Genomic DNA, 15,471 nt, shown 5'->3' on the forward strand with positions numbered 1-15,471 from the left:
GTAAACTGAATATTTTAATAGAGTACAATGTTAAAAAAGCTTGTAGTCATTATGAACAATGTGATTCCGTTGACAAACTACTTGTGTATGATAATTTGAGTCATATTGCATTTGATGAAACGCGGTACGCGAGCTGGGGTTCGCTGAGTACTCTAGACGACCGCAGTGCATAGATTTGCATTTTACGGTTTTGATACGTTGAGCGAATATTCAGTGCGGTGTCGGCGTAGGTATCTTTTCAATTCGACGCGGCGGGCGCCGAGTGGCCGCTCGAGGGCGCTCGAGTAGTGGCGCGTGCTCGAGTGTCGGGTCCGATGCGCCTGCGCAACGCTCGCCCGCCTAGCCCTCCTTACCCTCCTCGTACTCAACCCGAAGCCAAACTCCCCATCCTTCGAAGGTTATTACAATTAACTACTACGCCGAGTTAAGCCTCAATTTGGCACAAGTTACTGCTGTCATTAGAGACCAACTAAATGTGCTTTTTAAAACGAGTTCTCTGATTAGACGTTGAACATTGTGAATGTTATGAAACGTAGATACGTTTCAAGACCTAGGGAATATATTCAAGATCCAAAACGAAGCCTTTAGGGACGTGCCGTTATTCGTGGTCGCGTGGCACGGAAGTCGGCCATATTGCGGCGTGTCAGCTGGTCGCAAGCGGAAGCGTCGTCAGCACCACGAGTACAAGACGAACATTTAGCTAGTTTTATGTCTTACCACTCATAAAACTTGGTACATTTGTCTAGTACGCTCTGTCCGCTGGTGTGTCCCGCACTTAACTTATAGAGAATTACAAAGTATTTTTTATCGTTACGGTCGAGGTATTAAAGGATACAAAATTATTCTTTACATTATTAAAACTCTGTAACTACTGTTTGCGCTGCACGTTGCATCTAACTCACTATTGAATTTTACTCTTTGTCTGCCGCACAACATTGTCGTGTATTGTCTACCTAGAATTGTTCTGTATGTTTCTCCCCAAAATTTTGGGCTACCGGCATGGAGAATAAATCATGCGTCAAATACACCCATCGGTGGATTGGTGGGGGAGGGCGAGAATCTGTCGTATGGGGAGCGGGGACACAGCTCCCGAACCATTCATTCATTCGTCCGAGATTCATCACGTCACCGACTCATAGGCCGGCCAATTAGTGACGCCGATTCATTTTCTTTATTTCTTTCCTAGAAACAGATACCCATTGCCGAAAGTTAATGTCGGATTACTTCCCTTCTCCCCTCCCACAGATAGAAGATATAACGTCGAAGAATAATACCAATTCCTAATAAGAGTCAAATACTTATATGTACTCGTACGTATAACTTGCAAGGCTATTAAGGTAATAAAATTTTCATCGCATATGATATCCATTATTAAATTTCTAAGAAGATTACGATCTCGTAATCGTGAAATATAACGTTTTCTATTTCACCAAGCTCGTTTGAAGAGAACGCTTAAAATTTATCGACTCTGGTCCTCCCTTGCTATAAAAGTGCAAAAGTTTTCCACGAAACGCACAATTTACTACGTTTCTGGCGAGTACAAACTAGATTTAATTCAGCCACTGTACATATAGCTTATGCTATATATTACGCGGGTAATTATTTTGTGCAAAGTTTAATTCTGCATTGCGCCATTGCCGAATTCGTGTATGAATTAAAAAATATTGCACGATACCGATATAAATTGAATATTCCTTTTGCCCGGCGATTATAAATATGTCAAGTATGTATTTCTAAGGAATGAATAATTTACTGTCGTCCTTTGATAGCACTTTCCAGACGTCTAATTTTAAATTCTATTTGCCATTCAACTGTGTGTAAAGGATATAATTTAACTAATTTCCAACATGTGTGCGAGAGGAGTAGAACATTTTCGTGAGTAGCAGAGTACATACCTTTTGTATAATTAAACTGCGGGCAAACCCAGTTTAAGTTTAATCCTATAGCCTCTTGACACCGCACTCCCGCCCGGAGGGGAGCTTATTTTGTTCGTCAACACTATCGACCGATGTGTAGACGAAAGCGCTCAACCGCGCTACAAGTGTCACTCGAAATACAACTGTTATACTTATGTAACACGGTTTGTTTTCCAATGTACTGTTGTGGGGCCGTCGTTTTCTTTTTGTAGGGATAGATAAAATATACGGCATATATAGAGTTCAGTCAGTCGGCTATCATTCACAAGGATTGCATGTTTTGTAGACAGGCTCCGTCATAGACGACAGTTGTTCCTGTAGTTTGTATTTATTTAGTCTTACGAATAGCTCCATACATTCGTTCGGGGGAGGGTTGGTGACGTCAAGTAGTTCGTTGTGAGGACATTTAAGTGATACTTACAATGTATTCGTATCACGACGTCGTCGAAGGAAAAGTGTCGTGTTTCCCGAGACGTTACTTAGTATGACATCAATTAAATTTTATGTACGCATTAAATAGGTTAAGTGTTTAATCTTGGTAAACAATATGGGCATGTACCAGTTGGTTGTGTGCGTTGTGTATGAATGTATGCACATGTGTGTGTACTCGCAGTAAATCGATGGTGGTACACAGTCCCTTGCTTCCTGCCCTCTCCCTACTCGGCTAGGGTTAGGTCTGGGTTTTAATCAAATTCGACTAAACGTCAATATTTTGGTGAGTGACTGCGATCTCTACGACTCTTTTTGAAAGCAACATTTTTATTTGCCCTGATGTAATGTCCCAATTGGTTTTAAAACCTTATCAAATATCACAAAAAACTAAAGTACATACAACAAAAGAGGAATAATAAGACATTTTCGCCATTATTATTATAGTAAAAAAGTAATCAGTAAATTAAACAAAATTACAGTAGTGACATTTGCAGACACTGTCAATTATTATCTTACAAAGCATGATATGACTACAAAGTTTTCCCAAATGTAACTTGTTTTAAGTCAAGATTTATCGTTTATTTACAAACAGCGTCCCCACTGAGCAAAAGTAATATAAATACGAATGTAAAGTTCAAGTTTTAAAAGAATGTCCGATTGTCCAGTCCCCCGGTGTTTTAATGAATGCTCTTGGCAACCCCGCGACGGCTTACAACATTTAGGTCCTTATTACGCATTCTCGACATTTGCTTAATGTATGAAAATTTGAAAGAACGAACCATGTTGATGGTACTCGAAACAAAATAATTGCTACGGTCGCGCGGTCCGGGATTCGGCCTCGACATTCATTATTCACTTTTTATTTCGCCCTCCCCTCGGCTTATAATTTGACTGGAAACATAAAATCAAGTTTTATTTGATTATGCGTAGCAAAAAAGAAAAATTCCAAGTATCTTGTATCCTTCACTTTTAATAGGGAGAGGAATCTTTACATTATGATTTACTTGAAAAAGTTCATTTGCGTTATCTTCAACGATACAGCTCATTTTGAAACGCCCTGTTTATTACGTGTTTTTCTCGAAACAATCCATAATACTTTCAACTTTTATCCTTATATTATCTTTCGAGCAAATTGTATTTCAGTCACGCAAAATTCAAATTCTATTGAACTCCTGACGATGAACAAATATTCGATTTTGAATATCTAAATTGGTGGCAGAATTTCAACGACACATCCATCTAGTACACTTACCCCCCGTATGCATGCTTGAAACAAAGCAGTGCCAGTCAATCTTACAATGGCCCGGGGTGGATATAGCCATAGTTTTTGTATTTAGCAAGAAAGGGGAGTTAGTGGCAGGCGTGGGCCTCCCGACGTCTCGCTTTCATCCACTCGCGGGTGCCGCGACATAAAAGAAAGTACGCACACACTACACGAGCCACCCCACATGTACGCCGTGCTGATGTATTCCGAATGGCTTTCGATGACAAGTGCACTGAGCCGGTTCACTTTTTAGGTTCCTAAATGCTGCTATTGTTTCCAGAACTCTCATACGAGCATATTCTAAAGTATAACAGCGGAGTAGTCGATTCTGTGAGGGCTTTAACAGTTATTTGAATAGTTCAGTTCGGCGTTTTATCGATTGAAAAGAAGGAAATGTCATAAACAATCAAAGAACATTAAAGAGTGGGGCTGTCTTCGGAGATATATTTAACTGTATAGAATGAAGTGGTCCTTTGTTCGCGACCCGAGGGCTGCGTAAGAGTAATAGGTATAAAAAACTGAAAGACGCAATATCCCAGGCCTCTTCATACCTACTCCATCCGTTTCTTTCCACCATTGTGTGGATCCTCTTTAAATTTTTCATGGGCTTATCAACGCATCGATCAGACGTTATTTATTCAGCTCACGATGTAATTCTAAGAAGTTTGTTCATTTACATGTATTCGCTTTTTGCGTATTTTCTTACTTGTTTGCGTTTGCTTTATCGGATATTGAATGGGAATGTACGTTTACTTGGAAATAAATTTCATTACTATTATAATTGATAATATTCCATTTTAATTGTGTAAATTACTTCTATTCGTTTCAATAACTGGATTCTATTTGAAACAGAACAGCATGTGCAGGTGTTAATTGAATAGAAAATAGAAAGTCTGAATGATTTCAATTTCGCCACAATGCTGGGTGGATGTGCGGCGGCGACTTGTTATTGTCGGAATTAACTAGCTCTAGAGAGCGACAGACAGCAAGCATCAGTACGAGATAGAGATTAATACTGTGCAAGTGTCGGTGAAGCCGAGAAGCAATAACGTTTCGTTAATGTCTCCCATTTAGAACGTACGCGGTTAGTGTCTTGCGTCGCTTGACGTCGCACGCCACAACCGACTACGTACTTATTTCACGTCGTGTTGTCTCCCCACCGAAGTAACGAGACTGGCACCCTAAGCCCTGGAATCACCATTTGCCATCCGCGTGGTCTCTGTATTGTTACAAATGGCATAGATCTGTTCGAAGGCGCCCCGTGCTACCTAATGAGCTGTGAAGTAGATAAGGTGTGCGACATGAGAAGACGGGATCATCCCCTATCTATATGAAATGCTCACTGCGCTGAGGCAAACGCCACAGATACATGTTTGGATACAGTTATAATGTTGCCAACGAATAAGATAAACTTTGCATATAGCACATGTATGCCAGGCGTTTCGTGTGCTGTTCGAATTTTGTAACCAGAATTTGCACGACAGAACGCCAGTTTATTTACTAAAATCAAGTTTACGTTTCCACTAAAATACTTTCACCAGAGCTTTCACCAAAACCGCTCAAAGTGGAGTGAACAAAAATTGAATGAATGATAGGGAGAGGTCACATTCTATCCTGTGGGTGTAGTAATAATGAAAAATAGGTGCTTCAAAAATACGCATTTATTCAGGAAGACAAAGAACAGACAAGCGGGCCAGAGGCTGTGGGCAAACAAAAATGAAATGCAACGTCAGCGTCGGGTGGGCCGGCCGACCTTTGTGCCCTCGCCTGTGCGACGATCCCCCCAAATTCTCTGTGTAAAAATTGATTAATATTGTCCCAACCGCCTCTGCCGCAATAAGTGGTATATTCACTCTTTCATGTGGCAGAAAACTCTTAAAAGAAAATATTTTCAACTGGATTCCACTGTAATACTTTTTTTAGAAAGAGCGAAAAAGGTGTGCGATGCAGAGTGGATTTAGAGCAATAAAAAATAACTGTTCGAAGGAATTGTACGAATGCGAGTGCTGACGTTGGATGCATTTATGCGTTTAGTTTCATGGTGTTGTCAAGTTGCGCTCCAGAACGGAATACGTTCGGAATAAAAACATTGTACGGTGTACAGTTATATTTTACTTCCTTCAGTGTAAACGGTTGAAAAATGTATTTATGCACGTGTACGGACGTTTTAATTTTTCGTCCGATAAAGTTTATGGCGTTTATTACTGAAAATATTGGTGGCGACAATTTCGGTGCGGTGCGAGAACATTGTTGGTTGGGAACGTAAAAATTTGTGCGCGCTCGTAGTGGCACATTATGAATTGAGTTAGAGCAACTCGTAAGCCGGCACGTCGCTAAAGGGACGCTGGCGTGCTGGCGGCCGCGCGCCGCTCGTAATTGGTGTGTGTAGCTTTTTGTCGTGCTGCGGCCGTTCGGTGTTTGCCGCCTCTGGTCAAGTTAGTCTAAATTAAATTGTTGTATTTTTCACAACAAAATGACTGTGACGTGGCTAGTTACTGCCGCGTTCTAACGAGCCCGACGCTAATGTTGTTTGGCGGACGATGCACGTACCAAAAATGTTGAATTGCGCACTGTTACAATATGTAGTTGAATTAAAAATAAACTAATTTAGTTTTTACAAACTTTTATTAAATTTTTTGGCTTGTTGTGTTTATTCTTAGTTCATTACGTGAATGCCTATGTTCATAAGTTCAAAATACAAGCTGAACTTTCTACCATTTGTCACCCAATTACCAAAAAAACTAATTCAATTGAATCTTCATTATCGGTAGGTACATATTAAAATTTTCGAATATCTAAGTATCTAATATTTCAATAAAAACGAATTTACATAATATGCATAATAGAACTCGACATATTCATAATTATACGTGGAGTTTTATAACTTAGGGTAGCACGCAATTGTCAGCGTTGACAATTAATACGAGCAATCAAAGGTAGCGCGTACCAATTTAGAGAGTCGAGCTAAAAATTGGATATGCGGTGAATAATAATTTTCCCAATGGAGTGAACTGCGTTGTCCACATTTAAGGTAATTGCCAACTGTTTGGGCTGACGTGGCGGCCGGCAAGCCTGACACTCGCTCCCATAGGACCACCCTTTACAATCCCATTTATAAATGCCGCTTAATCAAATTTTTATTTATCGCTCCCCGAGTATTTTCATATGAATCCGTGATTATAATATTCAAACTTCAAAACGTAATTACTGTTAATCAGTTTAATCAAATATTCTATAATGATAATTTCGCGTATTACCGCTTGATATCGGTTTTGTTTGAATATTAGCGTCTATTTCCGTACCTACTTGAGTACTGAAATGCGGTTGTTTAGTTCGATGGATATGTATAATATAGCTGAACTCCCATATCGCATGTCTTGGTATTGAATATAAATCTATCAAATTTCGTATTTTACGGTCAAAAGGGTTGGGTGATCAGTATGGACATTACCCTGGCATTGCGGCTATCGATCAGTAACTGCCCGTCCTATACATAAATAAAAAAGTATGATCATGATCCGTTTGCACCTTCTTTTTATAGGCTCTTCGCAGTATATCATTTATATTGAACACGGAGAAATATTTCCCCTAAAATTTTATACGTTCATTGCTTGCATTTGGGGTTCCGATTGTAACTATGGCAACATTATAATGATATCAATGTAGCTTACTGTACTCAGGAGCGTATTAAGACATGTTAATCAATAAATGTTAAGAATTTTGAAACTGTTACTATTCAGTTGTGAGAAAAGGTGTGGAATTATTTTACTCTGTCTTTTCTCATTAGAAGTCACAATAGGATAAACTATGCCATATTATTATACCTAACAGACAATCAGAAAGGTCTAAATCCCGTAATAGACGACGAATGGATGAGAATTGATGATGAACGTTAACTTTGACTCATGCTAGAGAACTGTATAATATGAGAGAAATTCTAAAACGTCTAAATAAAATAGCAGTACATTTCAAAAGACAATAATATAACAAAGTAACCTTTGTGTTTGATTGCTTAATAACAGAGAATTTAATAAAGTATGTCAAGCAACACAGTGGTAGTAACATTCTAGTTATTTCTGTACGGATGTCGGATATACTCGTAATCATAAAATGGTGTTGGTTACTGCAATTTCAAGAGTTTATTTCTCTTATTCCGAGGTCGTTGAACCGGCCAAAGATGCTGTTTGTTTTGGCGCCTGCCTAAGAAACGTTTACCTTTCGATTTTATAGTGTTTTTATATACTCCACGTTTTGTTTTTTCAAAGTATTGATCTGTGATCGGATTTTAGTTTGATGTTTTTCTCCGTTTCGAAGTTTTTATAAGATTACATACATTTTTTAGAGATTGAAATTGACTTTGCTTTATGTTGCTAGTACAAAGCTATGATATTTCATCCAATCTGTAAGATTAGGACCAACTTTTCCAAGAATATATTAGTTATTGGAGACCGTACGGTGAACGATCCTACCTACATACTTCTTCGGAAAGAAAAATAGGCGTGATTTTCTACTTCTTTCTGGAAATATTTGAAACATTTCTTAGCCGTGTTATCTCGGGACGCTGGTAGTGTAAAATAAACAGTAGAAAAACGCGTTGATTCCGTGAGACAGCATGACGGGGGAGTAGGCAAGCGTTGTCACACTTGAGATTTACAGGGAACAGGCAGGCGGGGCGCGGGGCGCGGGGAGCACCACTTGGACACGTAGACCACCCCCCGCCCGCCGCGCCTCACCCCCGCCATGCCACTTATTCATCATTTACGTACATTTGAGTGTGATTTCGTTTGGGATCGTCCCAGAACTCCGGCCCTCTTACTCACTTACATTAGTTACATTAGACGTTACCGAATCTTGTTTTATTCAATTTCCACAGCGCTATTATCTTTCGCCACTCATAGTAATAGGGATTCCTTTCCGAGACGTAATAATATTTCTCGTTTCTAGTGCCTCAAAGGTTTAAGGGATTGTACCTACGTATTGTTATACGGTGGCAATATTATTTTACTAAAAACTCGCCGGGTATATGAGATTGTGTCCTTGAAGTACTGCCTGACAATTTATTTGCCGTGTAAAATATATTTACTGCGGCACAAAATTTTGCTTATGACATTACCTGTTGGGGGAGGCCATAAACATTTTAATTCTCAAGGCTCAACTTACCAGCTGACATCATTCTATCAGTCTAAACGAGTAAACTTTAACAATACGTGGAAATTGAGTCCACGTTTCCACAAGCGACCGCTGGGTTTGAAAAACGTCAGAACAACGGCTCGCAGGGGGTTAATTGTTTGACTTTTGTCGTTCACTACACCGGTCATATGATACGTAAATGCTAAGGCTCAGTCCCTTTCATGTCACACGACATCTGGTTACTTTGTCGGGGCGTCATAATTACAGTATCGAACCCAGCTTCCAGCCTCGTTACCGATAGGAAGCCCCGTAAAAACTCCACTACCATTGTTAAGTTGACGCAGCGTGCATTTTTTCCATCGTTATTACCGCGCATAAATATTCAAGAAAAAAAAAACAGCAGCAGCTCTCCTTTGAGTTTGAGCCGAGCACCGATATTGACATTATAATGAAATCCTTCTTTAAACGTCTACGCTTTGATTGTTAAAATTTGCATTGAATACATAAATTAGCTACACACTTCGTGCACTGATTATGCGTTTAATAAACGTTCAGGAGCCAGTCGTAAGCAAATTTATGAAGAAGACTCAGCAAAGAAATTATTACCAGACTAAGCTAAACAAACAAATATCAGTGAACAAGTCTGAACGCAGTCCAACAACAGTGCGGGCGTGTGGTCGCTATTATCCCTCTGAGCCATTATGTATTATGCGTTCTTCAGAAATATCCCTGAGTAACATCCGCGGGAGGATTGCATAATATATTAACAGTAATTATTTGAACATTTCCCTCGCCCGCTGTGCGTTGCCTTCACTTCGCTACCAATTGTTTTTCCGTTATGAACTATCCCAACAAATTATGCAGAATCCACACACATATCGATACTCCCTTTTGTGCTTACTATTCATATAATCCGATGGTCATATATTATATCAAAATAAAAACTATGGAAAAGCGGAATTCATTGATAAATGAAACTCGTAGATAAAATATTTTATTTCGCTATTTGCAAATAAAAAATTGTTTGTTTACATGTTGATTCATCGTTATCGTGTTTTTGACTTTTAAATATATTGATTGAAATTGTTTTGTTGCAGATGGTCACCAGGACAAAGAAGATTTTTGTAGGCGGGCTATCGGCACCCACAACGCTTGAAGACGTAAAGAATTACTTCGAACAATTCGGACCGGTAAGTACCCGCATTCTTTTGTATCAAGCTCGTTTACTCGGGATAGAAAATTGCAGTAGCACGAAGCTCCGGCCATTAGCAGAACGAATAGAAGCGTTTAGCCGACACATTCACGCAACGCGGCCGCGTCGTGCGCGCAAAGTTGAGACAACTTCGCTCGGCAAATTTAATTTACACCAAACTTTTTGGAAAAGTGTACTGAATTTGCACTGTCATGTCTCATTTGTTATTAGGCAACGCTAATTTTATCCCGCAGCTAAATCATTCCGTGCACATAATAATTAAACATGTTACCCTCAAATTTGGCGCGTCGGTCAAACTTGCAAACTGTGTTATTGTGATTATATGTTCGCTTCACTTGTTCTGATGGAAATTCATAATACAACGGCTTAGTTCCGAGCGATTAAACTGTAGATGTTTTTATTCCAAACGCCATTATGTGAAATTGAAGCTTTCAACTAAATTAACGTTGTTTTAATGGATACTAAATAACAAAGCAGATATTTAAATCAAGGAAACAATTTCTTTGTGCCATTATTGTCTCAGGTCGATATTGAATAAGACTGTCGTCTTAGCACCAATCTATCGCTTCATTTCTTAGATGGTGTCGTAGGAAAAGGGATCTTTGTGTCACTATTTAAAGTTAATATTCGCGTGGCGTTGCGCGCGTGCCTGTAAGTCTGCGATAAGTTGGTCTTTGTCTGGCGGCCGCGACTCAGCGCAGGTGTCTATCTACAAAAGTTTCGTCGTAATTAGCCCCGTATCTAGCATGGATGCGGACTAAGGAACTTTTCAGAATTCAACATTGGCTACAGCCGGGGAGTCATTGTGCCAGCTCTCAAAGTAATCGGAGCGAGCCAGCCGGCAGCCGGCAGCCGGCCGCGACGATCAAGACCTTCATTACCTATTATGAGAGTTTAGAATAAAGCCAACGAGTTTTTCGGAGTGAATGTGATTGATGCCAAGCGAAGGAAATATCCCGGGAGAGATAAAAGGAATTTAATGAAGAGTCTTTAAGAATAATGATTAAGGGAATGGTTATTCCTTTTGGTCGACGGCCTAATGATGGGGTCTTTTGAATTACTTTTTGTGACTACGAAATATTGTGTAACCGCAATTATTCTAATTAAATACAAGATGCAAAGAAAAACTGACGAGACAAATAAATCTTGGGACTCAGAGCGATGGTCTGTTTCACTTTGATGACGATAAATTGGAACACGTGGGCAACAAAAATAACTTTGTTACAACATACTCTACTGTAGGTACGAGTACATTGTATACAAAACTCTTACGATAAGATCCTATTACCTTCTTTTATATTACGAAATTAAGATCTGAGAATATTAACTTCAATACAGCATTTCTCATTGATCTTATTCTGGATAGTAAAAGATTTTCCTTATACAATTCCGAAAAATAGAACCTCAAATGGCAGCTATTCCTAAAGTCTGAATACTTATACATAAGTATGGATGGAAGTAAATTACAAAATACCATTATTACATTCAAGAACGCACACCGAGAATTCTGATTACAAATTAATTCAATAACATTGAAGCCGTGCACTGTGCTCCCGGGCCGGCGTCATTTCGTAAGGGTGTCACATTTTGAGCAAGTTTAATTAACAATCTAGTCGCTTTTGTAGGTGCCTTCATTAGTGTATTTGTGGATAAACATTGCGCAAACTCGGCGCGTGCGTGTGGCTCGTGCGAACCGAGCAGAATCTTACGAAGTGGCCCGATCACGTGCGATCACATTCACGATGGAGTGTTGTGACTACTGACGGTAGTGCGGCGCGGGGGCTGATGTCAGCGAGTACGCACTCCGTACCTTCGATGTCCCGATACCGGTTCCGTACGTGCGAGCTTTTCGAATGCAAACTGTCTCAGAATATCAAATGAGCCACTTAAATACTGAACACAATGACTACGCCCACCTGAAGCAAAGGCCGCGGGACGCATGCACGCAACGCCGTAAATGAAAGCCGGTCGGGCCGGGGGTGGGCGAGGTTCAACCCCGGTAACGATTTCCTTCAGATAATGGCGAATTTTCTGATGAAAGCTGCTCGACGGTGCCCTTTCAAGGGTTTAGGAACCGCCGGATTTATGGGCCGATCGGTCTTTGCAAATTTTGTCCGTCACGACACAGTTTTGCCTATCGCATGCATAATAGCGATCTGTTCGCTAGATTGCTCCGTGAGAGCATTCTTCCATTGAACTTTTAAGTGGGACTGCCGGGACAGAAGTAGAGAGTTATGGAGATAACGTGCCTTCGGTACTTTAATCTGCACAGATGTGGCGAGTAAAAAAAGAACAGATTGCAGCGGGTTAATTTTATGGCGCGCGAACGCTTAACTTAAAACAAACACGTAGGGGAAATTACTTCCGGGCATACATTCTCTGAAACAGTTTTAAGGTGAAGGTAATTTGCCAAATCCCGTTGTGTATGAAGCGCTCACGTTGTTCTTGAGTTATCTTCCTGAGTACGAATATTAAGTGATAAATTGTATTTTAAGTCGTGGTTACTTTTCGTGGTGTTGTTCAAGAGCGAGGTTCTTTATGAATTTTAGCTGTTTACTTATTTCATCTACTGTTGGGACTTATTTTGTTGGTCTTTGGAGGAATGAAAGTGTTATTTCTTGACGTCATTTAGCTTTAATAAGTATTGTTATCTTCTTCAGCAGACATTGCCTGTCTTGTTGGTAGATACAGGCATGCAATCCATGCTCAGTATGCCTAAGACTCCAAGTCTTCACTCATCAGTCGAGCTCATCCTAGAACAGAGACAGTAATTTATTTACCACATCTTTTATTCATCTTTGATTCTACTTACATGAATATTGTATTATCAGATCGTGTAACCTAACTAGTAACGACCTACCAGCTATGTCAATTACAGGCGTCACGAAGTTTACCATTAGTGTCACAATACGTCAGTCATGGTCAAACATTGACCATAATTGACATAGATCTATGCGTAACAGTATTAGCCTGAAATGGATAGGTACAGCCTCAACTTCGGTCATGTAATTAATAAAGTCTACTTGATACTTGATCTTTGTTTCTGAGTGAGATGATGTTGGAGCTGAAGGGTTTATGGAGGGTGCAAAATTGAAGTTTATGGTTTATTGGTGTGTGAATGGACTTCATCAGGATAGTGAGTTTAGTCTACTTTTGAAAGGTCTTCTTTTGATTCGATTTTTTTGATAGCAATGGAATGAAATTTGAAACGACTTGGGAATTTTAAAACAATTTTATTACAATAAGTCAAAGTTCAAAATAAAAGAATGTCAATACCTTACATCTAGATCTATGAGCAAAAAGGAATTTGACATGCATAAAAAATTCAATTATTAGGAAAAAGTACAATCCGAAACCACAATTCCCAGTTGTATTTTGATGTGTGGAGACGTATTGACAGGTTATTGCTGGGATCCTAAAATAACCCCTTTTCCTCAATATTTTTTACGACTCTTTCGCGGCGATAAGCCACTGCCTCACATCTTTCCATTGTTTTGGAATCAACGTGGGCAGCCAAACAGGAAGAAAGAGAACTTCTATAATATGTAAATCGTAGTCGAATTCAGTGGAAACTCGTAGCCGCTCTGCGATGCCGACTTAAAAATTAATTAGCCGAACGACCGGTGTAATCGCTGAAGCCAGCGCCGATTAAGAGTTATCTGGGAGGCCCTGCGCCCGCAATGTTGACTCCAACGTCCGGTGCGAGAGTGCCCTTTCCCTCGCCAGCCGATTGCCGCTTAGGCCCTTGTGCCTCCCCGCCCCGCCACCCCTCTGTCTGCCAATCTCTGCCCCCAGTCGACAGAAAACGCACACTTGCCCCTCACAATTTCACCACGGATTGCTTATATTTTATTTTTTTCTCTTCTCATGAAAATGTATGCCGTCTTTATCTGTCTATCTGCCTCGCTAAAGCGATCTTATATTTAATGTTAAGCGGACAACTTTATTCACAACAATTTTGGTCGGAATGTTTAAGTAAAAATGCTTTTTCTCGGTGAATATTATTTTTAGATTTGGTAACGCGAGAAAAATAACCGATTATATTTTCATCCGCCGACGTAATTGTTTCGTTATATTTGAGGGAATTTACGTCAAAATTACTCCCACGTTAGAATATAAAGTAAGGTGATATGAAATTATTAAAATGTTGTAATCATCATTTAACGGAAGAGAAGTGAGCATGATTTCTCTGTGGCTGTGTTAGAAATTTAATCAAAATGCAGTACTTTCGACTAATTTAACGCCTTATGCTGGTGAATGAAGGGCTCGAGGCAACGTTCAAGTTTCCCAACCAATATAAAGTTGTGGAGCGCGTTCGCTAAGCGTCGCACGCACAAGAGGGTGTCTTTGAGGAAGTTCCGTTGCATGCTTGATTCGCTATTGTTTTAGCCGTCGAGCGAGACCAAACTCTGACCGTCGCTCCGCCGATAACTAGTACGCAAGTCTTGCGAACCAACTTGCACGATTACTTGTTATTATCTCAACATACGCTCTTAACTTTGTATCGGCTATCGACATGTTCTCTACGAGTCTCGACTGCGACTGGTGCCGAGAATTGCGAACAGACTTGCTCTGCAAACGCATGACACAAAGTCATTCGGCGTTGTTACTGCTTCTTAACAGTTTGGTATGATTTGGCTTCTTTGATGGTTAATATTATGAGTAATATAATTGCTAGCCCGGAGACATTTTGATAATACAATTGTACGCCTTGTAGTTGGGATCTGTAGAGTGCACTTTAAACGAAGAAGTATAACTTATTTTTGTTTACTTATAATGTTATCGAAGGACATACTACTCCGTTGTTATTGCAAAATTCAGGGGATGTATCGAGTGTATTTGACCAAAGCAAACAGTCGAAAAGCGATAGGTAGTGAACTTTAACGCTCGCTCACTATCTAAACATCGTTTAATGTCAACAGTACTCGAACTGTAACTGAGGCGGGTCAGGAATTCGGTACACGATAGTTACCTACGATATCATCGAAGGCCGTATATCAATCAGTTGTTACAACGCTCCACGGTTGTCGTTTATCTTCGGGGCCGCTCGGATCTGTCTGTCCAGATTCGTGCATTGTTCCGACATTAGCCGTGGCCGCCGAAACGGTGGATGTCTGAAATGCCAGTGCGGTAGTGGCGTTCCTGTTGCAAGCGCATCGAGCGCCCGATAGCATTTCCAATTTCCTGACTTAAATTGCTCTAATTTGGTTATGCGCTGACGGCTGATCGAAGGCTGCTAGCGCAGACCACAGGCGACACTCGCGTTACGACATGTAAATTCGATATCAATTTTGGATTGCAGTTCAATCATTTCCTCTCTTATATTGGGGAGTGTTCTATTTTGAAGCCGGAAATTTTACTTTTATAAAAAGTACACGAATTGTATAAATTGCCAGCTTTGGCATTTTTTTTATGACAACATACGAGTTAGATACATAAAGCTAACTGGTCTCCTGAATTTTAGAATTATTGTAGTCATCAAATATTTGTCAAAGAACGTAACGAATGTCACTTTT

General features: G+C 40.0%; 1 protein-coding gene across 14 annotated transcripts in view; it reads left to right on the forward strand.

Moving 5' to 3' along the window:
• LOC118267251 (RNA-binding protein Musashi homolog Rbp6) overlaps positions 1-15,471 on the forward strand; it is a 504,750-nt gene that overhangs the window by 331,615 nt on the left and 157,664 nt on the right. For all 14 annotated transcript variants that reach the window (XM_035581149.2, XM_035581150.2, XM_035581142.2 and 11 more), the window contains one exon: positions 9,840-9,932. In XM_035581149.2, the coding sequence (XP_035437042.1) occupies positions 9,840-9,932 (93 nt within the window). The remainder of the gene's footprint in view (positions 1-9,839; positions 9,933-15,471) is intronic.

The sequence above is a fragment of the Spodoptera frugiperda genome, chromosome 23 (assembly GCF_023101765.2).
Source record: "Spodoptera frugiperda isolate SF20-4 chromosome 23, AGI-APGP_CSIRO_Sfru_2.0, whole genome shotgun sequence".
NCBI classification, from domain to species: Eukaryota; Metazoa; Arthropoda; class Insecta; order Lepidoptera; family Noctuidae; genus Spodoptera; species Spodoptera frugiperda.